Source organism: Typha angustifolia, chromosome 8, assembly GCF_048772165.1.
Source record: "Typha angustifolia cultivar Huaian chromosome 8, ASM4877216v1, whole genome shotgun sequence".
NCBI lineage: Eukaryota > Viridiplantae > Streptophyta > Magnoliopsida > Poales > Typhaceae > Typha > Typha angustifolia.
Window position 1 is genome coordinate 4,269,619 of NC_133246.1, and position 25,941 is coordinate 4,295,559.

Genomic DNA, 25,941 nt, shown 5'->3' on the forward strand with positions numbered 1-25,941 from the left:
AATAGGCACTAATATTTATATAGTTAGGCTTTAAGCTTATATTCATACAAATAATCTACTCAAAAAATCTCTGAATGATAACTTTACCATAGGAAGCAAAACTAATAATTTGTTGTTGATTATTAATGATTAATTTCAGCATGCTTTCAAAAGATCACATTAATACTTGAGAGATTCAAATGTCTATCATAATTACACCAAAGATTTATAAAATATAATTTGTATCCTTATATTCATCAAAAATATAAAGTATTAGATAGCTATGAGAAATGCCAATATAAAGATACAAAACATCACTCTTGAAATTTATTATAAATGGGTCGAAGTGAGTTTGAACTTGGGCAAGAGGCCCATAACCAAGCTACACAACTTTAACTTGGCCCAGCAAACCACCTGTGAACCCAAAAGTTGACATGTAAGTATGTAACAGACCAATAATGTATACACTACGTCTGTCTTTTAACATTGTTTGCTATGATGATCCATTATAGAATTTGGGAATGATAGCCTTTTTTTTACTCTCATTCTTCCAAAAGTCTAGCCTAAAGTGATATTAATGCATTTGATTGCAGCAAAAGCCTAGGGTTGTTCACTAACCATGTAATCAAGTTTTATAATGTGATAAGTGGGCTATGTGGGGGGGTAATGACCACCGACTTTGGAAAGCAAAGAATTCTAGTGTATTTGTTTGCTAAGCACAAGGAAGGACACCATCAATGATATGATCACATGAACTTATGCCCTTAAGCTTTACCCTACTCAAAAGGAGAGCTTTAATGACTTCCTTCACTCCCTTAACAATGCCTTTATAATTTCCATTGCATAAATTCCCTAACACAACCAACCAATGCACTGCATCTATAACAACAACAAAGAAGGCATCAGTTTTGGTGTGCAGAATGTCTAAGCTGCAAGCAAAGAGCTTTAAGGTGAAAGCAAGCCAGAAAGTGCAAAGCAGGAGGACTAGGATGACACCCAAGTTGAGCATGTGGCCAGTGAGGGTCATGAATGGATTTAGGAAGATATTGATAGGATTCTTCTCCCTTCCTTCCAGATCACAGACAGTCTCCCTTCGGATGGCTGACGAACAGTTGGAGATTCCGAAAGTATCATACAGTTCGTATCTGAATCCACTCAACTCGCACTACGATGAGGCCATTGCAGACTGCATCGAGTTCTTGAATAGTTCTTCTTCTAAGGATACTACAATAAGTAGCCAGACGTGTGAAGACTTTGTATGAACTTTCTCCATTTTGCTTTACTATGTTATGTACAGAGAATCATATGTTTGCTGCTGGAATGCCTGCTTAGATTTGAATGATTGGCATATCGTATAATGTTGACATTCTATGTTCATATATGTCTGAGTCACAATATATTCAAGCAATTGCAATTTTACAGTGTACAAATCGACAAAAGTATATTAGAAAATACAAGGAGGTGAAATGAAAGTAGCAAAACGAGAAACTATCCTCTCTGATTATTTGTGTGCAAGCATCGATGTCGAGTCACTCTCTCTTATGATATCCTAGTAGGTGTTATACTTGGATGAATTACCATCCTGATAGCCTTTTTTCTTGATAAAAAGTGCCCCTATAGATGGAATCAATGACTTCTTTTTCTTTCTACCGGTCGTCGCCTCCTTCTCCATCGAAGATTGCCTTTCTAGCACTCTATCCTCTGTGTTAACGACTCGAGTCAGCGATGGAGGATTCGCAAAGGTGACGTACCTCTTCTTCTGAAACTCTGTCCCTTGATTAATACTTGATCTCTCTATCTCAATTGTAGTATCATTCTCGATGAACTTTATGTCCTCAATGTCTACATCTATAATTTTCTTCTCTGGTTCTCTATTCCTCAATCGTTTGAGCTCCATCTTGGCCTTGCTTAGTTCTTCTCTTAGTGCAGTGAGACAATCTGCCATCTTTATATTTTCCTCGCGTTCCTTCTGAAGACAGTGCTGAGTTTCTTCTAGCTCTGACATTAGCGACGCTAGGCGTGAGACGGCATTCTCGTTTCTATTAGCTGCAGCGCGAATCTAAGGAAGAGAAGAAGAATACTCATGCATCATTGATTTGTATATAAGTTATAGACCATCTTCTTAAGGATCATCAGGTATCTATTTTTCATTGAAGAATCTAATGTCATGGTGTGGTAGGATCCTATTTGGTATGCTTTGTGCTGCAGTCACATTCATTGAAGTATTTAATTGATTATTTGAACAATTTGAACTATCTAACTTTATTGCAACTAGATTTTTGCTTCATGCAATAAAGAATCGACTTACCCCTTCAATAATTCTAATATGTATGAAAGTAGCGACGCTTAATTTGGATTCTGAAACAAAGATCAGAACTGGAATCAAAATTCAAATCTACCTCATTTTAGCCCAGAAGCCTAGTGGAAACTAAAAAATGCATTCTTATGATGTACTAGAGCATTTGTAGGTTCAAATAAAAAGCATTACAAACAAACAATTGTATTTTTGTTTATTAAAATTGTGAGCAAACTGCAAACATATGACCATTTAGGAGTACTACTTATTGCTGTCGACCCACAATATATATCTTGTCTTAACATAGTTGACAAATTACAGATTATGCAGCCACTCCCTAGACTTTAATTGATAGTATGTAACTTATCAGCAAACTATAAAAAGATTGCAATTGTTGTAAACACTACAAAACTATTGGAACCAACAAAACTGGCACTATCGTAGTCCAATTGATGCCATACCTCATCAAGCCTGTTGGCATAGACCTCTCCGGCCAAGACTCTTTCACCGAAAAGCGCAACCGCCTCCTTCACTGACCGGAACGGTGCACTCGTGTCGATCTCGGCTCTTCTGATTGCAATGCCATTCTCTTCACATTCCATGGCTTGCCAACCTTCAGCCTCTCTGCTAACAAAACGAAATGGACAAGTAGATACAGATTACAGGTAGGCAGTATCAAGATATAGAGAAAGAGAGAGAGAGAGAGAGAGAGAGAGAGAGGTGGGATGGGATGGTAGGAAGAGATCAAAGTGGGAATGTAGTTAGAGAGGAGAAGGGAAGAAGGGGAGGTTGGATTTGCTTAAGGGGATAATAAAATGATAGTGCTTCGTTACTTCGCGTCCACTTCACTGGTATTCTGTTTTAATTTTGGTGGGAAAGGTCTCCTTTGTGGGGTGAACGGTCTAGATTGGATGATCAAAGAGATCACAGTCCATTTGGATGGATGGATTGGATGTAGGAGAAGAGAGAGAGAGAGAGAGAGAGAGAGAGAGAGAGAGAGAGAGAGAGAGAGAGAGAGAGGGATGGATCACCGAATGGAGGTAGCAAAAGGAGATCATATGTAGCTTAAGCTGCAAAGGTACACTACAACTGGTGTGAAATACAAGGCAATGTTAGGGATTCCTTTTGCAAATAACCATCTTATGTTTTAACCTTGTTGTAGAAAAACTACATCCCTGTTCAGAATTATAAATGGACTCAGTAGAACCGATGAACTTGAAAGATATAAAAAAGAAAACAGAAAATAAGTAAGGAACTTGGATTGGAATACCTTAGTACTTCTAATGTAAAATTTGGTATATAACCAAATGAGAGAAATACTAAAAGAAAGTTTGCATTTATAAGTTCATAGTCACACATTACAGTAGAGGCAAAAGATGACAGAATCCCCACTTAACAAAGGAAACAAAATGTACAACACCAGAGTTGAGGCACAAAACAACTCTATTAAGTGAGAGTGTCCAGCAAGTTTATTCCTGACGTAGCCTTCATGCTGCAGCTGCTCTCCCTCTATAATGTGCAACTTCGTATGAACTATGAACTCAAACTCTGTACTTGACTTTGTTCATTTAACAGAAGAACATGAAACGATTGATTCGCTGGAGATATATCTTCAGGAGCTACGACTTTAGGGTATTCCGAAAGCCAGGAGTAGGTACATTTCGTGAGCTCATGCTTGCGGTTTTCAACAGTCTTCGGAATTCATCCAAGCTTATCTTCCCATCCTTGTCGATGTCAGCCTCCTCTAGTAGCGGATCAATCGACCCCTTCAATCCCGCATGCTATAAACAATGAAGAAATAGAAATGATAAGTCGTAGTCTATCTCTAAACGGCTATTTCTTGCTGTAATCCATATATGATCATAGGAGAACAGAAACGTGTGCAGCACATTTTTGATATAGTTGACGCAGAAAATGAAGCAATGCTGAAGTGTTATATCAAAGATATTTCAAATTCAAGAAAAGTACCATTCGCAGTTCCTCGGGAGTGATATATCCATCTCCATCCACATCAAACTTATCAAAAGCAGCTTGAGAAAGTGACTGCCACTTCACAGTGTCAAGTTCCACCAATTGATGCACATGTAAAGTTGCGGCAACAAATTCATCGAAATCTACCAGGCCATCTGTGTTGCTGTCAATCTGCTCCAAAGTGCGCATTTAAATTGTTAACTTCCCAACTCCGCTAGAAAGGGAAAAGTTCTCATAGCAACAAACCATCAAATTTATCCTGTTAATATATTCTGTCAAATTATAAGCAGGAGGTCGAGGTAGAATGGTTATGATTTTTGCTTTTATTGCGTTTCTGTGGAATGAGAAGCAGGGAAAGGCTCATGAATAGTTCCATGAGTTCAGTTTAGATATGATTTCATTATGAGGGTTTCTTATCATATTCCTAGTAAACAAATATGATAGTTTGGAGTACCACGTAATAGACCTATGCCAGAATAAGATTGGAAATAGAAACAGAACAAAGATCATATATGTCTAGCTAACTATCACAGGAAATATAACATTCTAGTAAATTAATACTTCCAAACATGGATTCATGTGTGGGCCAGCGCAATCCATGTTACTTGACATGTATCATGCCAGCAAGGTACCGAGGGCAGCCTAGCTATACACAAGGCACATAGGTCATCCAAAAATAGTCAGTATTGCCAATAGGCGTGCCAGCAGGAGATACAACCTTTCTTCTAAATAAAAAGGAGAATAGTTTCCTAATGAAACTTGCTAGATTTCTTGTTTCAGACAAAGAGTTTATTAGTAATCTAATTCAAATATTATCATTAAAGAAATCAAGTATATTTCAAATAGATAAGTAAAACTGCACCTATAATTTCATCTAGGTCAAGTAAACTGTGTAACAGCAAGACAAGAGTTTTTTAAAGAGAGTAGCCTACCGCCTGAAGAATCTCTAGCACACAAGGCTCCTTCGTTCTCCATGGAATATCTTTGTGGAGAGCCTGCATATGTAGATATTATGATACTTATGTTAAAAAAATCATTCTATGAAACATGAGAGCAATAAAATGAACAGTAAAATATCATTATTGAGGATATAAGATATATTTAGCTAACGTATGCATGGCCATGCATGAAAATAAAAATGTGTTCATAGGTAAATGAATACTAAGATGTATAATTTCTGAAATTAAAGAAAAGTAGAAAACTAAGTCTGCCCATGAAGTGCGATGAAACCATTTGAATTCATCATCTTGCTTATGAAAGTTGCAATTTTCCTACTGGGAATGCTAATAAAAACTTACAAGTTTCATTTCCTCCAGACTTATTGTACCATTTTTATCCACATCAATTGCATTAAACTGGTCTCGCAGATCAGATAACTCATCCTCATTTATAGTAGTTGCTAATGCCTGAAAAAATGCATATAAGAAAATCCAATTTAAGAATGCAAGATAAAAAGTATCCATGTTAACTATCATACTATCAGTACATTCATTTACCCTTAACGCAAACTGCTTAAAACGGCTATACTTCACAAACTGCCGCATGTTGGATAACACTGATATATCTAATGGTATTTCTGATGCACTTCCACCTTCTCTTACCCAGGGATGTGCTGGAAAGAAAACAATGACAAGAGAGAAATCAACAGATAACTCAAATTGAAAAGCCAAAGATATAATGTGGCAAGAAACTACAATAAAATAAAACAAAACAGACCATACAATATCACCCTTTACAGAGCTAGAGTATGTTAACCATAACACAAAATAAACAAATGAATCAGGACATGAAAAGTCAAAAAATGCAGTGACAACATGGGGCAACAGAAAATTTGCAATACAAAATCAAGAGAGCTTGAGAAAATGTGTCTGCAGATATAATTAAGAAAATCCAATTAATGCATATTCCTAGAAAACAGGTAAGCTTTTCTTGATAGTAATCATTAAACCTAAGAAAATTCTTTTGACTCAGACCCAGTCTACTACATACACAGAGCCTGAGCTGCAGTCAATCTTGCACGAGGATCCTTCACTAGTAACTTCTGTACAAAATCTTTGGCACTATCGCTTATGCTTGACCAAGGTTTACGACGAAAATCTGGCTTGTTTTTCAACACCTGAAAATGAGCAAAATGAATATAGTATTTAGCACCTATAGTGATATAAATGTTAATAGTTATGGCAAGGCTCAATGTTCATGATCACCTACAGTAACATAAGGACAGATTACGTGAAATTAATGGAATGCACGTGATTTTCATTTTTATCAAGAGTTTCTTTATTAATGGCGACGCCGTATTCATTGATACTGGAAAATTAAAGTGACCTTTGTTTTCAAGCAGCATAAGTAGTGGTTCATTAAGTGGAATTAACTTGACAAACATCCACTCAATAAGTTATCATGAAGATTCCAAATGTGAACAAAATATATTGTGGGTAAATAGCAAAATCAGTTATTTAGAGATGTCTTCCATAACAAAGTCGCATTATTATTAGAAAGCCAACTGTGGCAGATGACAAGGTTAGATAAAATGTCACCTGCAGATCACATCTAACAAAAAAGCTTAGGAGCTAGGCTGCCAATCTTTTAGCAGGTATGAATAGGCATCATCTGCACAATATTAAGGCTTGATAGAGTTTTATCTAGCACAATTAGTCACTAGAAGTCCTAAAGAGTAAATACATCATGACCTTTAAGTGCCACATCATAACTCTTAAACAAACTGGGAAATAGAACAAAAACTTTACAAAATTAACCCATTCAAGTGAAGCGTTTTGTGAACCTGACATGACATGTGAAAGATGCAAATTGGGTTGTTTAGTAGTCAATTAATAGATAAAAATTACCACATATATCTGGATGAAGTTACCTCCTTGAATATTCCATCTTCAGTTTTATCCCAAAAGGGACGCCTTCCACAAAGCAAAATGTAGGTTATCACACCTATGCTCCAAGCATCTGACTCAGGCCCAGACTTACGCTTCAGTACTTCTGGTGCAACATAATAGGCACTGCCAACAATGTCCCGGAAATTCTTACCTGTAACATTAGTTCAGTTAACCTTTATAACACTTAAATTAATTGATGACAAACTTAATCAAAGATAATAAATTAAAAATGAACATATAAAAGAAAAAAATGATCAACTCAGCTAGAACTGACAAATTATAAAGATTTGAGTTATTTCCTGTACCAACCGGGCTTTATAAAATCTGAAAGACCAAAATCTGTAGCCTTGAGAGGAGAGTCCTCTTTTGTAGATTTGAAAAGGAAGTTCTGCAAATAGCAAATAGAAAAGCTTATTTTGGAATTCCCACAATAGATTCTATTATTCCTGTTCTTCCTACACTCTACCTCCGGTTTCATGTCCCGATGAACCAAACCACGTAAATGGCACTCAGCTGCAACTTTAAGCATCTGCCGAACTATTACTGCAGCATCTTTTTCAGAATAGCGGCTGTCTCTTCTGCCAACATGGAAAATTTCCCTTTTAAGAAAAGTTTCGTGAAGACGAAGCATCAACATTGAATATTGAGAAAGTAGAAGAACCTTATAATGAACAACTAAATAATATTAATAAATTTAAATGTAAATATCTTTTGATCCGATGAATTAGTGATGGGTCAGACATATGTGCTCATAAATCTGCATCTCTTCCATCTAAACAAATACAACACTAACACAAGTGCTCTAAATAATTCTTGGAATTGTGGATTTGTATTTGTTAAATCATTATGAGTTATAATTCCATGCTGATGCTGATAATTCAAGCAAATAAAAGAAAAAAAAAATACAGAACACTTGGTATTTGGAAATTCATAAGATAAAATGACTTCTTGAACCATAAAGTAACTACTGAATTCTTTCAAAAAAAATTTGAACAATAAAATCCAAGAGTTGAGCATCACTTAAAACATAAAAGGTAACTTTTAAAATAGCACAAATGGACTCATGATACTCAACACTAAATATCCAAAACAAAATGAGAACCCCAGTTCTATTAAATAAGACCCTTCTTACTCCCATAGAAAAGTGTGAAGTGAAAATGAAACTGTCAAAGGCGCCCCTCCTTTAATTTGGCATATAATCACTGTGATTTGCTTTTCCAGTGAATACTATCACCTTTTTATGACAAGATTGTTCTAGAAATATTGAGATGTACAATAAGACTCCTTTCTCATTTTAAAACTTAGGGATTATGTAAATGAGTATCTGAGTTGGGTATCTACTAAACCTCGCACGATTGCCCTTTTAAGCATATAGCAATCTTCATAAAGCCAAGTCATCAACTTGACCTAAGACAGGGGATTCATATGCAAGTCCTTCAAGCATGACATGAAGATCAATAATTTCAGAAATTTCAGAAAAAGTTGAGAAGACTTACTTGGCTAATATTCGATCAAGTAATTCTCCACCTTCACATAATCTGGAAAAAAAAATCAAATAAGAAAAACTTGTCATTATCATGTTCAGAGAATTGTCATGTTCATAAAGGGGAGGGTAGAGAGAAAGAAAGAGTATGCAAACTAGCGAAGTATTCCCAAAGTTATTTAAGCAATTTGAACATACAATCAACAGATAGAATAAAAAGACAAGACTGTAAAAATATATCAGTGAATTTCCATGATATACAAAGTGACAACTTTATATCTGTTCCAGCACTTAAGCAATAGTTCATTCACAAGATGGCTGGACATCTGGGATACTTTAAAAAATTAAAAATGGACTGGCATTTTCAGGTATCTCTACATGAATAGCATACTATTTGCCAATATTGTAAGAAGTAGTTCAACCAGACCAATGTTGTATACAATACATTATTAGGTGCCTAATAGCAATAGTGGCACAAACTGAAATCTGAACAAGATCTCGGTAGAGACATAAAAAGTGTATGATATGGCACAGAGCAGGTCCCCAAGTTTGCACTCTCTTTTAGTTGGCCACAAAACTCTTTCCTGTCACTCAACTGTGTATAGGATCATATCAGTCTCACTTGATAGATATTCCCTCATTTGGAGTTTTGGACACACTGGAAGCATCTTGAATTCTTGATAGATGTTTCCTCATTTTCAATAAGTGTTACTTCTACCTCAAGTCATCACAACTTACCAATAATCTAGTTATTAATGTCGCATCTTTCTTCATAACGAAAGTAATCCTTCTCAGAAACCTCATCTTAGCTACAATATAGTTATTAATATGCCTTCCTCTATATGTGACTTCATTTCATTCGTCACTTTAAACTAGAGGTGAAGAAAAAAATTAAAAATATCATTTTTCTCCCTCATCTAGATGATTTTGATGTCTAGAGGACTATTAGAAAGGCAAGGCATTCTACGTCACATGGAAAAGAATTGCAACAAAAAGGTCGATTACTCTAGCAGTCTTGTCACCTATTGAATTTCATATATTAGTATTTATGCAGATGAATGCATTCATGACTTGCATTTGTGTAATGAATGTTGCAGTAGTAGGGAAACTTACTCCATAACTATATACACATAGGAGTCATCCTCAAACGCATTGTAAAAATGAACAACATTTTCATGCCCCTTTAACATCCTCAATATTTTCACTTCCCGCTTAACATCCTCAACAGCAATAGGAAGAACCATCTGCAAGGAAACAGAGGCCGCAGTCAGATCACTGATTTATAACTTTATGAGGATAGTAGAAGGAGTTCAATCGATGGAATTGCTAAATCCAAAATTCTTCATCAACTGAGAAAAGAAAAGAGATGCTCTCTTAGACTTCAACAAATTGCTGACTCTGAAGTCAATTCAAGTAAACCAACGCAAATAACAAGGTCGTACTAAGTTACAAATTGAAAGCAAAACGCATCAAGATCCTATTTTTCTACCAAACAAACAAAATCTCAAATCCCAGATTACCTTATTCTTGTCGATCCTCTTCACCGCCACCTTATCCCCATTGGACTTGTCGGTGGCGACGAAGGTGTATCCAAACTGGCCATGCCCCAACAACTTCCCGATCAAATACCGGCTCCCGAAATCCTTATCGTACCCAAAATCCGTCCTTTTCCCGCACGGCACCACCCCAGTCGCCTTCTTCTGCTGCTGGTTCTCTTCCTGCTTCTTATTCTGCTGCCTCTTGCCTCTCCCGGCATTGGCGGCGCCGCCATGTCTGGAGCCGTTGGCCTTGGTTGAGCTCGAATAGCAATTGCCCATCTCCTCCTCCTCCACCTCCTCTCGGGATTCCAGTCGAGGAGATTACCATCAATGTATCACGAACCGGAGCAAGAACCGAGCCCTAGTCGAATTCCGCGCAATAATTGGGGTAAAAAGAGGCACAAGGCTTTGAAGATTGACAAGGGGAAAGGGATTTGTGATAGTGGGGGAGGCGAGGTCAACGGGGAAGACTTGGTAGGCAATTGCAATGCCCTTTCGGAAGAATTAAAATAATGTACGAAATTCTTATTTTAATCGGAGAGTTGAATGATGGAGATGGCGGAAGGAGGAGCGCATGACAAATTCGTTTCTTGTGCGTAATGGTTTTCGGATTGCTCTCAAAGTTAGTTGGACTTTTCTCGCGCCATTTTTATTTTCCATTTATTCTACTTTCCCACCTACGGTTGGATTGGATTAAAGATTGGATCGAGAGCACAACCAAAAATTAACTCAAAATTTTTAGAATTGTTTTTTTTTTTTTCCTTATTATTTCAATAGAGCTGCCGTTTGCAGTAAAAGTATCATCGGTTTTTTAATCGACAGAAATAGACCCCCTATTATTGAATTACAAATTCAGACCTTCCTTTTACCGATTCAAACTAATTTATCTTTTCTCTAACCTAATCCACCTCAAACGTTTAATCTCGATGGGCACATTGTTAAAAATTAGAGCATACCTTTTACATAAGCGATGCGTATAAATTACATAAGTGATGCATGTCGTTCTTTTTTTAAATCTCAATACTCACATTGTTGAAAATTGCGGCGCAAATTTTATATATGCGATACTTATGATAGAACGTACTTTTTGCATTAGCGATGCGTGTAAATTACATAGTTGATGTGTAACTTTTGTTTAAATCTCGATACGTATATGATTAAAAATTATAACGTATATTTTGTATAGATGATGCATATAAATTAAATAAGTAATACGTGATGTTTTTGTAGCGCGCGATAATCTTTTTAGAGATTTATTAGGACTAAATCAATAAAAAAATATCCAAAATTATAATTTTATACCGGGAGAGTCTATTTCTACTAATTAAAAAACTAAAAGAAAAAATTGCTATAAATCACTCATCAATATCGATAGAGTCAATAATTGATATTTTCTCTAAGAATCTAAGGAGCGATATAAAAAATTCCAACTAATCTTAAGTTTATTATGCACAATTATCACATTTTGTTAGGCAATGTGTTCCAAAAAAAAAGTTGAAGAGAGAGAGTTCTTGATCCACGTTTATCGCATACAGCGCCTAAAGCTTAATATCGTTTTAATTGATTTTGAAAAGCGACTTTAGGATGAGACAAATAGTGCTGGGATGTGGATATCATATCGTTAATTATTTATATTTTTATTATTATGTCCACTAAGTACAAATATGAATATAGATAGAATATTGAATACATCCATATTTTTTTTTCAATCCATAAGAACTTACTGTATTACTGACATATATAACATAATTGACGAATATATAAAAAGGTATATTAAGATTAATATAAAGTATAAAACTTAGTCTTTTTATATCACTATTTTAATATACAAATTTAAATATAAAGACAAAGAAGACATATATCCTGTAAAATTTAAATATAAAATTAATTTAATAGGATATGATCCGATCTAATCAATAAATAATAAACAACTCCAACAATATGACCACCAATTTTAAATTTTAAAATAACTATTACATAGAAAAAGCATATGCTTCACAAGTCTAATATGGATTGCTCCTTTTTTTTCTTTTTCTTTTTTGTGAGTGCCCCTCCCACTGTCACCGCCAACTACTGACCTACTTCGTCTCCTCTAGCCTCCTTGGCTAGAAGGGGAGAGGCATTCTTTTTTCCGTGTGAGATATTCTCTTTTTCTTTAGATCTTTTATTTATTATTTACTTTTCTCTTTCGCTATCTCTAACTAATTCACACATTATCATTATAGTCTAGCAAGATTTGGCCGGTGAGTGGTGGGTGGAGCTCCTCCTTTCTTGTAAGGAGAGCACTGCACTCTTCGTTGGTTTCGGTCTAAAGAAGAGCGACTATGAGAAGTCCTTGTGGTTTGAGATAGATTTAGAGTTTTTTGTGCATTTTTTATTGTTTAATTCAATTTTTCTTTAGATCTAGTGGGTAGAGGTTTTTTGTGCCCTTCTAGGTCAATTGTCGTTGTTTATCTTCAGCATGTCTCCGTGCTTGCTACTTATCCAAGTTTTCATCTCTTCTTTATATTGGTAGGTCATTTGCATCTTTGTTGTTGTTAAAAAATTTCTACACCCGTTGTGCTTGATACAATGTATATTTTATCGCAATATTGTGTTCTCGACGTTCACCAAGTTATGAGACTTGTCCAATGGGCATCACCCTAATTCGCCCTTTTTTTCTTTGTCTATCAAAGTTATAATTATTTGACTATCATTAATAAAATTCCTCACCAAGACGATTTCCCTTTCGAAATGAAAGAAAAAGAAAAGGAAAAAGAAACACCACGGAACAGCTTAAATTTTTGAGGAATAAATAAGATGTACTCCAAAAGTAACATTAGCTAACAAATATAGTTTTCATAAGAATAAGTGGCTTGTCCTCGTTACATTAATAACATTACACATAGTTTAAAGAGGAGTAATATATAATTTTTATTTTCTTGTAAGACTGAATCAAATTGTAGGAATTAATATATAATGTTTCGTGAACAAATGTTTGATTAAGGTTGGATTCATCCTGCGTGGGATCAACCTTGGTCAACGTTGGGGAGTTGGTAAAGATCCGAATGAGTCTCCACTATAATGATCTTTGTGGTACACGCCAGAGCACCGTCCGATCTCCCCTTCATTCAATCACCACCGTTTATGTTGCTTGTTACCCTTAATATATATATATATATATATACTTCGAGGTAAACCCTTTGTTTTGTTTTGTTTTGTGCTATTATTGATGACTACTTGCAAATATTTCAATGCCAAAATTGATCTAATTAAACAATTAAGTTATTGTCATGACTCGTAATAATCGTTTGGATGAATGTAGATTAATGTCTTAATCACTTGAAAGTTATGGTTCCGATAAAAATTAAGGATGTGAGTGAGTGATTCAAAGCATCTGATAACTCTTGAAAGCTTCTAAGAGATTACAAACAGCAATTGTTCTTCTACTAGTATTGCTATGGCATTTGTTTTAGAAGCAGTGACTTCTCAACAAAGCAATATAAACTCTGCTAAGTTAATGAAGAACTAGGGTTATAATATGTTAAAGGTATGATCTTATTTTACATGATATCTAATATGCACATCTCATTATCTATCGTTTGGTCATATGAATATATGATGCGAATCATACTAAATCAATGATTACATAGGGTGTGAAGTAAAAATATTTCTAACCTATAAATAATAATAATAATAATAATAATAATAATAATAATAATAATATTGATAATTACCATGCCACCCTTCCACCTCCTTCTCCTCTCTCGCTCATTGACATCACATGCCAAGTAGGTGCGACTACTCTGGATAGAAAGAAGGTCGAAGACCTGTTCATAATAGCAAGCAGCCTATACTTATCGTCACCTATGTTTTGAGCAACCTAATATTATTTGGTCCAAGATGTCATGCTTTCTAGGAATCCACGTAGGACTATAATTTTTTTTAATAAAAATTATAGAAATCTCTCTCTCGCCTTCTTCTTGTCCCTTCAATTTTTTTGTTTCCTTTCTCTAAAATAATAATAAAATTGGTCCTATATAGCCTAAAAATTATTACATTTCACTCACATGTTTTTAATAATAAGTTTAACATAAAATATTCATTTCATAGGTTTTTATTATAGTTAATAAAATCAAATATCTTTAAGAAAAATAAATAATGGAGTCGACATGAAATCACGGCAATTGTTCATATATAAAGTTTATGTGTAAGTAATTATCCCTAATAAGGAGGAGAGGATAAGTATGAGGCAGAGGGGTCCATAGTCCACTTCCTAGAGGTTAATAATATTTTACTGCAAGAAGACATAGCGTGTGACTTTCTGAAGCACTTTGTGGTTATTAGTGCCTCTCAGAAGAGATCTGAGATCTGAGATCTGAGATCTAGAGCAGTCTCTTTTAGTTTTAGACTGAGAGGAAGAGATAGGAGGAGATCTCTGCTTCATGAGTCATGGTGAAGACCCAAGAGATGGAGGAGCTGAGATGCGTCTGGGAGGTATAATCTCTTCCTGTTTCACCTGACTACTTTTGTAGGAGTTTTTAGAAGATTATTTTTCTTGTTTTTTGTTTAAGAGGATGTTAAAAAAATTAAGAGAGGAGTGTAAACCCCCAGCAGAGTCTATCTATGTCAGTTAAGAGTTATAAACCCCCCTAATTTTGAGACGATGCGATGCTGTGGTTAGAAATAACAAACCCTTTGTTTTCTTATCTTTTCTATTTTCCTTTTACTTCGCGTTTCAAGTAATTCTACCATCGACATGCTTATGATCTAGTAACAGGTGTGATTTTTAAGTTACTCTTTTTTCCAATAATTCTAATTTTGACCAGCATCAACAGGTAGGTGAAGATGGTGAGGAAGATAAGTTTTACATTGGTATGGGAGGCATCGGAAAGCTTACTGTTATTAGAACAAAAATTACGATGATCTAGTCGTTAGACTAGATAAAACTATATATTTCATCGTTATCGTCCTAGATGATGTCTGGAATATATAAATATATAAAAAATTTAATATTATTTAATCAAGAGATGAAAAAAAATATATTATATTTTATATATATTTAATGAAAATATGAAGATTATTCTATGAAAGTTAAACAATGAGAGATTACTTTATGATATTGTTGTTTATTAGATATGTATTTGTATCACTTTTATATGAATAAATGTATTTTGGTATCTTGTTTCATTTTGAGGCAAGATGTTTCAATTTTTTTTTTATCAAACTCGAAAACTAGATATGGGTTGGATAAAGAGTAAACTCTTTTTAGATACAGAGGTACTTAAAATTTACCAGTTCGACGACGTTGTCAAACTATTTTTCTAAGTACTATTGAGCTATTAATTGAATCGAGTTATTGAGCCTACTGAATTATTAAGCATTATGGATTTTTTTCACAATGAAAAAGGTATAGAAATGTCCTATCTAATAAGCCTGTGAAAATGGTAACCCACTAAACAATCCACTTTCCCCTCTCAAGAAAATCTTGGCTCCCCCTTCATAGTTTCTTTATTCTCTTCCACACTCACAAGCCTAGTAGGCCTTTGGTTGGTTGGCATAGGTTGTGAGGAATGGTTCTTTTATTTTATTTTTCCTTCCTCCTCTCTTCTCAAATTTAATTCCACTAAATTTGCTGTAGTGATATTTGTACTCAGATATTACTACCACAAGAAAGAGGGAACTACTAGAAAATGATACTTTTCCTTGGTGTGAAGTCTTCATCTACCCGGAAGCAATTGTACTACAACATAAAACAATTCAGGTGGAAACAAACTGGCAAACAAGACATTCTAAACACAGCAGTAGTGTTTAAAAGGACACTGCAAAAGAGTCGAAGCATTTTCCTTTCGTCTAAAGGGTAGATGATGAAATTTTGTGGTAAAAAGCCTAATTTTGTCATTAGAAAAGCAATTATTTGTTTACATTCTATCTTACAAGTAAATGCAAAAGATCAAAACCAACAAACTGGCAAGAGAGATACATAAGATCAAGCCTCAGTGACATACATCAAACATGTTATGTCTCATATACTTACGACTCCAATACGTTACTAAGACCCCCACAATGGCCGAAACCATTTAGAATGGATAGAAGACTGGTATGACAACATCACCAGGAGCACCACAACTAGCAGTGCTACCCCCCATGGTGAGCTCCCGGGCGAGCGGTCTCGCCACGGCAACCGCAAGATTGGCATACCACCCGAAAACACGAAGAGGGCAATGAAGATGATTACCACAGGAAGGAGGATGAGGAGGAACCGGAGACCATTCTCGGTACGCTGCACTTGAGTCTTGTAGTCCATGTAAGTAGAAACGGAGAGGAAGAAGATGACGATGGCAAAGACGGCGAGGAGAGGGGGAGGAGGAAGGGAGAGAGAGGACAAAGCCTGGCCCTTCCAACCTTGCTTCCATTGTGGCCCTCTCCTCTCACAAAATATCCAAGCCATGCTTGTGTAGAGTTTGCTTTGCAAGCAGACTATATGTGTGTTATAGTTCGTAAGAGAGTATAAACGGTGGTGGGAATAAGTATGCTAAAAGAAGTGGAGAATTGATGCTAAAGTCTGTCACTGAAAGTGCACTTAGATGCTAAAATTTGTTTTTATAAAAGTGAATTGCTAGATGAGGGATCCTTCTAGTACAAAGAAGGAATTTTCTTTACCTATGTGACAACTACTACAACCTCTAATAAAGTGTTTGAGGTGGAAGCATTTGATAAGATCGCCCCCTTCCTTCCGAAAGAAGAGAGAGCTTTTCCTAGTTAGAATTGTTCAGATGCTAGAGAAATCCTAACACCCACTAAGCACTACCCACGTAGTTGATCCAATGTGGGTGTAATAATACTCGTGAGAATTACACAAATTTAATATTATGCGTAGGAATATATCCCCTAGAGATGAAGAAAATTTTGAGTCAATCTTCTGGATGGCGAGAGAAAAAGAGGACATCATCTGGTATACATTGGATATAACTGCATAAATAATCAACTCTTTCTCAACGGAAAAAAAAATATATCAACTCTGAGCTGCATCAGATATCCAATACTATAATCCTAGAAATAATCAAGCTGAGAAAGTTGGAACTGCACAACCCAGTCATCCCCTAATATGACAGGAAGAAAAACATGTGGAGAAAGTGGGATTGCAAACTAGGACTTCAATAATGAGAAGCTAAACACAGCAAACACCGCCACGGAACATAATAAGATTGCTATTTCATGAAAGAAAAAACTACCACATACATGTCCAATTTGGAAGAGTTAAAGCTTTCAACTGTTAACTGGAAGGCAATTATTATTGCTGAAGTGCAAGAAAACAATTATCTTCCCCTCAGTTTCAGTGAAAAAAAAAAACACCTAAAGCATGAGCTGGCATTCATTGCAGAGATGTACTGCAATTCATATGAGAATAGTTTAGATTCTATCACAGGCTTCAAGTTCATCCCATCCATCAATGATGGCCTTTGGCATCAGCCTTTTTGTGAGATTTTGCCTTTGTCTGGTGGAAAGCAAAAACAGAAATATGACATTAGCTATTTAGAGATGCATAATCCTATATAGACTTCACAATTTACAACAATTTGGCTCTTTTTATAATTGGAAACCACAACAATCACACAGAGATATTTACTCTCCACAAGCTCATCTAAAAAATAGCTGAAATAATTACACTAGGACATGAACTTCACAAAAAGCACCTCTCTGAGGAGAGAGAGGTTGGATGGATCATGCACATAATCACATCATGTTCAGAAGAGGGTATTCGATGTGGTATCATGCATAATTTCATATGATCTATTAGCAATGTGACAAGTGTTTGGCAGGTAGATGACTACCAGAAGGGCTTGTGGGCACACAATGGAGGATGGATGCCCTCAGCTTAAAGCAGGCTTCTAAAATACATTAAACCTAGATTGCGAAGCATCTTTAAAAAGGAAGTATAATCATTACAACCAATAGGCAACATATGATCTTCAAAGAAACGATGACTAAAAACATAACAATGACAATATGAAGCAAAACAAAGTCTAAGTTAGAGAACAACTTTACAGCAAGATGCTATTACATGCAAAATTAGCATAATAAGAGAAAACATGGGAAGAATAAACCGATCTATAATAGAAAATCCCACTAATTCATTAGTTGCTAGGTATAATGGACTGATGGTGACTGACTACGGTCTAACATACTAGAGCATTAGCTAATTTTGGCTCAGGATGGTACCAACCCATTAAATTGACTAGCATTTACCATGGCCCAAACATATAGCATTCTATATAATCAAGAATAAGACAGATGCTTTGAAGTGGGCTGGCAAACTTGGACAATCAGGATAGCCAACTTTCAAAATCAATCACTGGAATATTCCATCTACAACTAAACCAAATTTGAGCATTTCAGTACTTGGCTCTCAACTCATTTGCCAGCTTTCTTCGATACCTTCTCATATCTTCTGGGATTAAATTCAGTTGATCAAGATTTAATATAGAACTTATTTCTTACCCTCCCAAGTGTCTCAAAAGATTAATGTTCACCTATTTGACTATTAAATAAAATTTTATACAATGTCATGAACTTCAGATCTAATCATCCCTAAAACAATTTGGAGATATAACAAAAGAAGGCAACATTAAGTTGCTCTTTTAAAGATGTAAATCATATCAACCATAAAATGTTATAGGAAAGCAAACTTCAATTGATCCCGATGGTTAAATCACACAATCATGGCATCTACCAGAATAACAGCAAATCAACAGAAATCCATCCAATGAAAATGTAGGAAACAGAAATATGAATTAATTTAAAGGGATAGATGCTAAAAAAAGAATGTTTGATCTGCATAGAATAAAGAATCCAGACGAGAGGTGATATAGGAGATTCTATGTTTCAAGTTTAGACCAAATTCGAATAGAAGAACAGATGTAGAACAATCCTACAACTTTTATTTCTTACGATGTGCTTTTTCGACACATTACTTTATGAAAATCTTCATTGTTCTAATATTTACCATAATCATCCGCCATATTGACAAGAAATGGTAAATTGCCTCACTTCATCTTGACTAGAGAAGTGTAACAACCCAAAAGAAAAGAAAAAAAAAATCCTAGCACGTGTTTGATCGGGCACAACTAGACATGGCCGGCCATGTGTGCGCTAATTTGTTCATTCCCTCCCCTCTCACCTGTAATGGTCATGAGAGAGATAGGGATCAACTGTAATCCTGCCGGGATTTTGAGCACAAATAGGACTCCACCCAAATGTCTTCCCTGTGTCTCCTTTAAAACCCTAGGTGGTTACTCCCTCTTTCTCAATAAATAGTCCTCTCTCCTCTTTTCCTTCCCATCTATCTCTCTCTCTCTTTTCTACCTTGGCAAACAAAGTGCTCGACGAAGTATGTGGATCACCATTGCAAGATGACCCTATGTTCAAAAGCAGGTTAGTTCCATAACCCTCCTTATGAGTAATTTGACTTCCATCAAGCAAATTATAGTTAGTTTCTAATTTTAATACCTCGACTTCATCAGAAAAATTCGCCATTTGGCAACTTCGTGTCAACCTCCCACTAGTCCGAGAAGTTCCGCCTATTCGCCCTCTTGTCGTGGGTATCATATTTAGATACCCATGGTGTGCATGGGAGGTTACACCATGTCACCTGCCATCATGGGCTTCCCTGCACGCATTCAACCACCAAAGGCGATCTTGGACACGTCTCTCTAGCCGATTAAGTTTTCCACCATAGGGAACTCTTGCTACTCTTGCTTTGACCTCTTGTGACCTAGATTGTAGTATTGAGATTCTCCATGGCCGACGACCATGGAGGAGCTCCCCAACCATCGGCAAATAACCCATCGAAACTAGTCTAGGGATCAGGATCGACCGAAACTGAAAACCATGGTTATAGTCCTAGCCCAACGACGCAGAGTTAGGGCGTCCTCTATTGTGTCCTTATGGTCCTGCTGTATGTAATGATTCTATTGTAAGCGATGATTTTATTTAAGCAATAATGATGGAGATGGAGTATGGTTATGCTAGAGTTCTTATTTTGATGGCCATAGACAACTAGTCTTATATAGTGTTGTCATGTATATATGAGTCATAATACCGCTAGATATCTATCCCTCCTCAACATTATCTAGTTAACTAATTTAGAGCTCTATAAGAGTGTATAATGATATATGATCGTGCAGCTTTGTGTGAACATATCATGAGAATTAAATTTATGACAGCATATAATATATGAGTTCTGATTGCACAAGAATTTACCTAAATTTTCATTAGCGATGTTTTACTTTATGGTTGTATTTAAGAGTATGCATTATACTATTCATTATATATTTAAATTACTTTTAGATTATATTGGATTATACTTGCTAGGTTGTGTACTGATACTTGCCACCTTTTAGTAAAAATATTCATAACATCAAAGGAGATCATGGAGGTATCAAGGAGTAGCTGATTTTATTATGTTTTCTTTATTTTTATTGTCTAGTTGGATTATATCCCCTGCATGAGTTTTATTTTTATTTTTATTTTTTGTATATGGACATATATTTCTGGAAGCTTATTGAGGCATGAGGTACTATATATTTGGTTTAAATTTTACTAGGATTGTCTATGGTATTTAGACTTTTCTCAATTACACTGTAGAAATATTGACTAACAAGTCATGTATGGGTTCCACCCACGTAAGGGGCACGTATATTTGGAGACGGTGTTTCAAGAAGAGTTCCAAAAGATTTATAACGAAGGATCTCCAATAGTATTAAGCAATGAAAAATATAATTCATGTGTTCTTCAAAGTGATACTAAGGGACTTTATAAGTTGATGTTTGAATACTCGCACAATTGTAAATCTTTAAAACATCCTTACCTATCCCGTACATTTCAATAATGTTACTATGTTCTGAATGTAATAATTTTGACTGTGAATAAAAAAAACGCACTCTTCTTTCCTCATGGTGATGCTTTCTTTATGAGCAATATCTCTTTCACATTAAGTCTGTATTGCAATCTACCCATCATGGCATTACCTAACATAATAGACTTACAAGTACCCTACTTTAATACAATCTAAGAAGTCAACTCACCTACAAAATATTCCTCTCGAGCAGCATACAAATTGAATCATGTGAAGAAATCTCAACAGGAAAAAGAGAAAAGAATCAACAAGTCATCCCATCGTTCAACTCTGGGAGGCAAAATTTTGCTGCTTTATATGCAGCAAACACCAGAAAATGGAACAGAAACCGGATATCCACACACAGAAACAAAAATGCCAAATCCATCTGAGATCCAAAAGAGATCGGATCCCAATGCAATTGAAAGGGATGGATGCAAAGGAAGTACCTTGAGATAGGAGAGCTTCATGCTCCCGTAGACGAGGCCAAAGGTGAAGGCTGAAGCACGAGCCACCTATCGATTGAGGATCAAACGCAAAGAATTACCTATATAAGAGAGTGCGATAGAGAGAATAAGGAGAAGGAGAAGGAGGAGAAGAGGGCTTACAAAAGCGAGGGTGCTGACGCCGGAGTAAGGGCTTGGAATCGCCATTGAAGAGGGAGGAGAGGTGACAGATCTGGAACGGAGAGGAAGGAAGCGGAAGAGATCGCCCAAAACCCTAGAACAGTTTGGGCGAAGGAGACCACTTCGGATTTCAGAAGTGTGAGGTAGGTGGCGCTCTGTGCTCATATATTGGGAAAGAGAGACGAGATCGAGGCAGAAGGCCCGTCAGCTTAGTTCTCAATGGATGGTTTAGATTAGGAGATAAAAAAGAAAAGGAAAACAACTTAATATACAATCTCTTTTCTAATATATTCCAATAAAAGAGGTTGGAGACGGTGCAAATGAACTACCATAAATAAAATTAAATTAAAATAAAATTAAATGAAATTGCCTATCGAAATATAGAGATAAATTAAAAAAAAAATTAAAAGTTTGTGGTCGGCTTGGAGAAAATTAATTCAACATTTTACCTTCAATTATAAGTTAGTTTTACTGAAAGATGTGGATTTAACCAAATTCAAGCACAAAAAATTAAAAGTAATTTTAATTCTGAAATATATAAAATAATGTTTAGACAAAATATTTAGCTATTTACTTTTACTGATTATTAGAAAATATTTTTTAATTATAAAAGGGACCTTTTTGAAATTTTTGGGATAGAGCCTCAATTTCTTTTCGAGTTTTCAGATGGCCGCTCTCATCCTTGCACCAAATCTACGCGTTAGATGTACTAAAGAGTGGGATATTTTCCACAGTATGTTTGTAAGAGACCATGGGTTAATCAATAGAGATTAAAAGCTTTAAAATATATATATATATATATGACACTATGGTTTAATCATCATCTCTTTACATTTTGTCAACTAAATCTAAGTAACCACCGTAAAAACTGAACTAAGATTACGCAAAAAAGCCAGTCTCTCCTTATATAAATTGCTTAAAATGATTAGAAAGCTATCTAATATTACAATATATCATAGTTTAAGAAATAGAATATTTTTTTGTTTGTAAGAAAAATGACTTGATCCAATAGAGTCAGAACACAAAGTAGATCCAGATTCAAAATTTGTGATAGAAATTTTACACTTTAAACATCAAGAAAGAAGGGTATACTACAGGTTTTCATACATGAAAAAACTAGCACATACATGTCCAAGTTGGAAGACTCAAGCTTTCAACTATTAACTGGAAGGCAATTATTATTGCTGAAGTGTAAGAAAGACATTATTTTCCTTCAGTTTCAATGAAATAAAACACCTTATGCATGAGCTAGCACTCATTGCAGAGATGTACTGCAATTTATATGAGAACAGTTTAGATTCTATCGCAGGCTTCCCATCCATCAATGATGGCCTTTAGCATCAGCCTTTTGGTGAGATTTTGCCTTTGCCTGGAGGAAAAGCAAAAACAGAAATATGACATTAGCTATTTAGAGATGCATAATCCTAGATATACTTCACGATTCACAACAATTTGCCAGTGTGAAGCTTTTTTTATAATCAGAAACCACAAGAATCACACTAAGACATTTATTCTCCAAAAGCTCATCTTAAAAGCAACTGAAAATCACACTAGGACATGAAATTTACGCAAAGCACCTCTCTGAGTAGAGATACGTTGGATGGATCATGAACATAATCACATCAAGGTCAGAAGAGGGAATTCAATGTGGTATCGTGCCTACTTTAATATGATCTATCAGCAACGTGACGACTGTTTGGCAGGTAGATGACTACCCTCAGCTTGAAGCAGACTTCTAAAATACACTAAACCAAGATTGCCAAGCATCTTAAAAAATGGAAGTATAAGCATTACAATCTTAATAGGCAACATATGATCTTCAAACAAACAATGACTAAAACATAACAACAATGACAATATGAAGTAAAACATATTCTAAGTTAGAGAACAACATTACCGCAAGATGCTATTACATACAAAATTAGCATAATAAGAGAAAACCAATCTATAAAAGAAAACCCCACTAATTCATTAGCTGCCAGGTATGATAATTGATGGTGACTGATACAATCTAACATACTATAGTACTAGCTAATCGATGGCTAACTGATGCGAACATCACTGATAGGACATGTTTGGCATGTGTATCAACGCAGAAAGTATTGACAGTTGATAATACCTCCTATAAGAATCTGGTTTTGAGTTAGATTTCATGTCATTTTTTTATTTTGTAGTGTTTAGGATTGTTTTTGCATTTTTCATTTGTTTAGGGTGGGGTGTTTTTCCACTTTATTGTCATTGTAAGGTCTATGTATAGACCTTATGTATTACCTTTTGGAATTATCGAAAATTTTTGAGCTTTCCTCTGCCTTGTGAAATGGGCGTAAATCCATCGTTTAAGGGTGGAGGTGTGAAACCTCATTGCCCTTTCTTTCTTATTGCATTTTCATTCTCCTCCTCTACCCTACGTCAATCACATCGTTTCGCATCACTAATTTTGGTTCAGGATGGTACCAACCCATGAACTACAGCATTATGGTGGCCAAAACATATAGCATTCCATATACTCAAATCAAGAATAAGACAGCTGCTTTAAGGTGGGCTGGCAAACTTGGACAATCAGGATGGCCAACTTTCAAAATCAATCACTGGTATATGCCATCTACAATTAAACCAAGTTTGAACATTCCAGTACTTGGCTCGTCTCAACTCATTTGCCAGCTTTCTTCAATACCTTCTTCTCATATCTTCTGGGCCAAAATTTTGTTGATCAAGATTTAATCTAGAACTTATCTCTTAGCCTCGTAAGTGCCTCAAAAGTATTAATGTCCACCAATTTGACTGTAATTTTATAAAATGTCATGAACCTCAGATCTAACCATCCCAAAAACTAGTTGGAGATCTAACAAAAGAGGGCATCATCATATTGCTCTTTTAAAGATGTAAATCATATTAACCATAAAATGTTAAAGGAAAGCAAACTTCAATCGAACCCCAGGATTAAATTATACAAGCATGGCACCTACCAGAATAACAGGAAATCAACAGAAACTGATCCAAAGAAAACGCAGGAAACAGAAATATTAATCAATTTAAAGGGATAGATGCTAAAAGAAGAATTTTTTATCTGAAAAGAATAAAAAATCCAGATGAGAGGTGATATAGGAGATTCTGCATTTCAAGTTTAGACCAAATTCGAATCAAATATAAGATGTAGGGAAATCCTACAACTTTTTTTCTCTTACGATGTGTTTTCTCGACACATTACTTTATGAATATCTTCATTGTTCTAAATTTTACCAGAATCAACCACCATATAACAAGAAACAGTCTCGCTTCATTTTGACTAGAGAAGAGTTCCAAACGAAGTATAATGAAGGATCTCCGGTATCTATTCACCAATGGAAAATATAACTAATATGTTCTTCAGAGTGATAATAAGGGACTTTATAATTTGATGTCTGAATACTTGCACAATTGTAAATCTATAAAACATTCTCACCTATCCCATACACTTAATAATGTTCTATCTATGTTCTGAATGTAATAATTTTAACTGTGAATAAAGTAATGCACTCTTCTTTCCTTTGATCCTCATGGTGATGCTTTCTTTATAAGCAATATCTCTTTCACATTGCATCTGTATCGCATCTATCCATCATGGCATTGCCTAACATAATTAGTTACAAGTACCCTACTTTAGAACAAGATAAGAAATCAATTCTCCTGCAAAAAACTCCTTTCAAACAACATACAACTTGAATCATGAGAACAAATATCAACAGGAAAAGGAGAAAAAAAATTAGCAAGCCATCCCATTGTTCAACTCTGGGAGGCAAAATTTGCTGCTTTATATGCAAGCAAACACCAGAAAATGCAACAAAAACCGGATACCCACACAGAGAAAACGTAAACGCCAAATCCATTTGAGATCCAAAAGAGATCGGATCCCAATGCAATCGAAAGGGATGGATGCAAAGTTGGTACCTTGAGATAGGAGAGCTTCATGCTCCCGTAGACGAGGCCAAAGGAGAAGGCTGAAGCACGAGCCACCTATCGATTGAGGATCAAATGCAAAGAATTAGCTACATAGAGAGAGTGCGATAGAGAAAATAAGGAGAAGGAGAAGAGGGCTTACGAAAGCGAGGGTGCTGACGCCGGAGTAAGGGCTTGGAATCGCCATTGGAGAGGGGGAAGAGATGAGAGATCTGGAACAGAGAGGAATGAAGCGGAAGAGAGCGCCCAAAACCCTAGAATAGCTAGGGCGGAGGAGACCCGAGACCCGAGACCACTTTGGATTTTAGAAGTGTGAGGTTGGTGCTCTGTGCTCACGTATTGGAAAAC

At 35.6% G+C, this 25,941-nt stretch overlaps 5 protein-coding genes and 1 long non-coding RNA gene across 6 annotated transcripts; 1 reads left to right on the forward strand and 5 right to left on the reverse strand.

The window, feature by feature from the left end:
- Positions 1-876: 876 nt before the first annotated feature.
- On the reverse strand, positions 877-3,035 carry LOC140765712 (WEB family protein At1g75720). The gene is made up of 2 exons (XM_073104919.1): positions 2,737-3,035; positions 877-2,038 (listed from the first exon to the last, which is right to left on the reverse strand). The coding sequence occupies exons 1-2, from the start codon at positions 2,875-2,877 to the stop codon at positions 1,529-1,531; spliced, it is 651 nt and encodes a 216-aa protein (XP_072961020.1). The 5' UTR covers positions 2,878-3,035; the 3' UTR covers positions 877-1,528.
- Positions 3,036-3,592: 557 nt separating this feature from the next.
- Positions 3,593-10,659, reverse strand: LOC140765221 (calcium-dependent protein kinase 18-like). The gene is made up of 12 exons (XM_073104194.1): positions 10,138-10,659; positions 9,731-9,861; positions 8,631-8,672; positions 7,601-7,712; positions 7,444-7,522; positions 7,116-7,285; positions 6,236-6,362; positions 5,743-5,858; positions 5,545-5,652; positions 5,179-5,241; positions 4,244-4,417; positions 3,593-4,056 (listed from the first exon to the last, which is right to left on the reverse strand). Exons 1-12 carry the CDS (start codon positions 10,432-10,434, stop codon positions 3,895-3,897), a joined length of 1,581 nt encoding a protein of 526 aa, XP_072960295.1. The 5' UTR covers positions 10,435-10,659; the 3' UTR covers positions 3,593-3,894.
- Positions 10,660-14,382: 3,723 nt separating this feature from the next.
- On the forward strand, positions 14,383-15,324 carry LOC140765175 (uncharacterized). Its single transcript, XR_012105148.1, has 2 exons — positions 14,383-14,631; positions 14,973-15,324. It is a non-coding gene; the product is annotated as an uncharacterized lncRNA (long non-coding RNA).
- An 862-nt stretch (positions 15,325-16,186) lies between these two features.
- LOC140764488 (uncharacterized) lies at positions 16,187-16,585 on the reverse strand. Its single transcript, XM_073103072.1, has one exon. It carries the CDS (start codon positions 16,583-16,585, stop codon positions 16,187-16,189), a length of 399 nt encoding a protein of 132 aa, XP_072959173.1.
- A 744-nt stretch (positions 16,586-17,329) lies between these two features.
- LOC140765174 (uncharacterized) lies at positions 17,330-21,867 on the reverse strand. Its single transcript, XM_073104121.1, has 3 exons — positions 21,640-21,867; positions 21,481-21,546; positions 17,330-17,632 (listed from the first exon to the last, which is right to left on the reverse strand). Exons 1-3 carry the CDS (start codon positions 21,820-21,822, stop codon positions 17,585-17,587), a joined length of 297 nt encoding a protein of 98 aa, XP_072960222.1. The 5' UTR covers positions 21,823-21,867; the 3' UTR covers positions 17,330-17,584.
- An 801-nt stretch (positions 21,868-22,668) lies between these two features.
- Positions 22,669-25,938, reverse strand: LOC140765211 (uncharacterized). Its single transcript, XM_073104173.1, has 3 exons — positions 25,736-25,938; positions 25,585-25,650; positions 22,669-23,026 (listed from the first exon to the last, which is right to left on the reverse strand). The coding sequence occupies exons 1-3, from the start codon at positions 25,778-25,780 to the stop codon at positions 22,979-22,981; spliced, it is 159 nt and encodes a 52-aa protein (XP_072960274.1). The 5' UTR covers positions 25,781-25,938; the 3' UTR covers positions 22,669-22,978.
- Between the last annotated feature and the right edge of the window lie 3 nt (positions 25,939-25,941).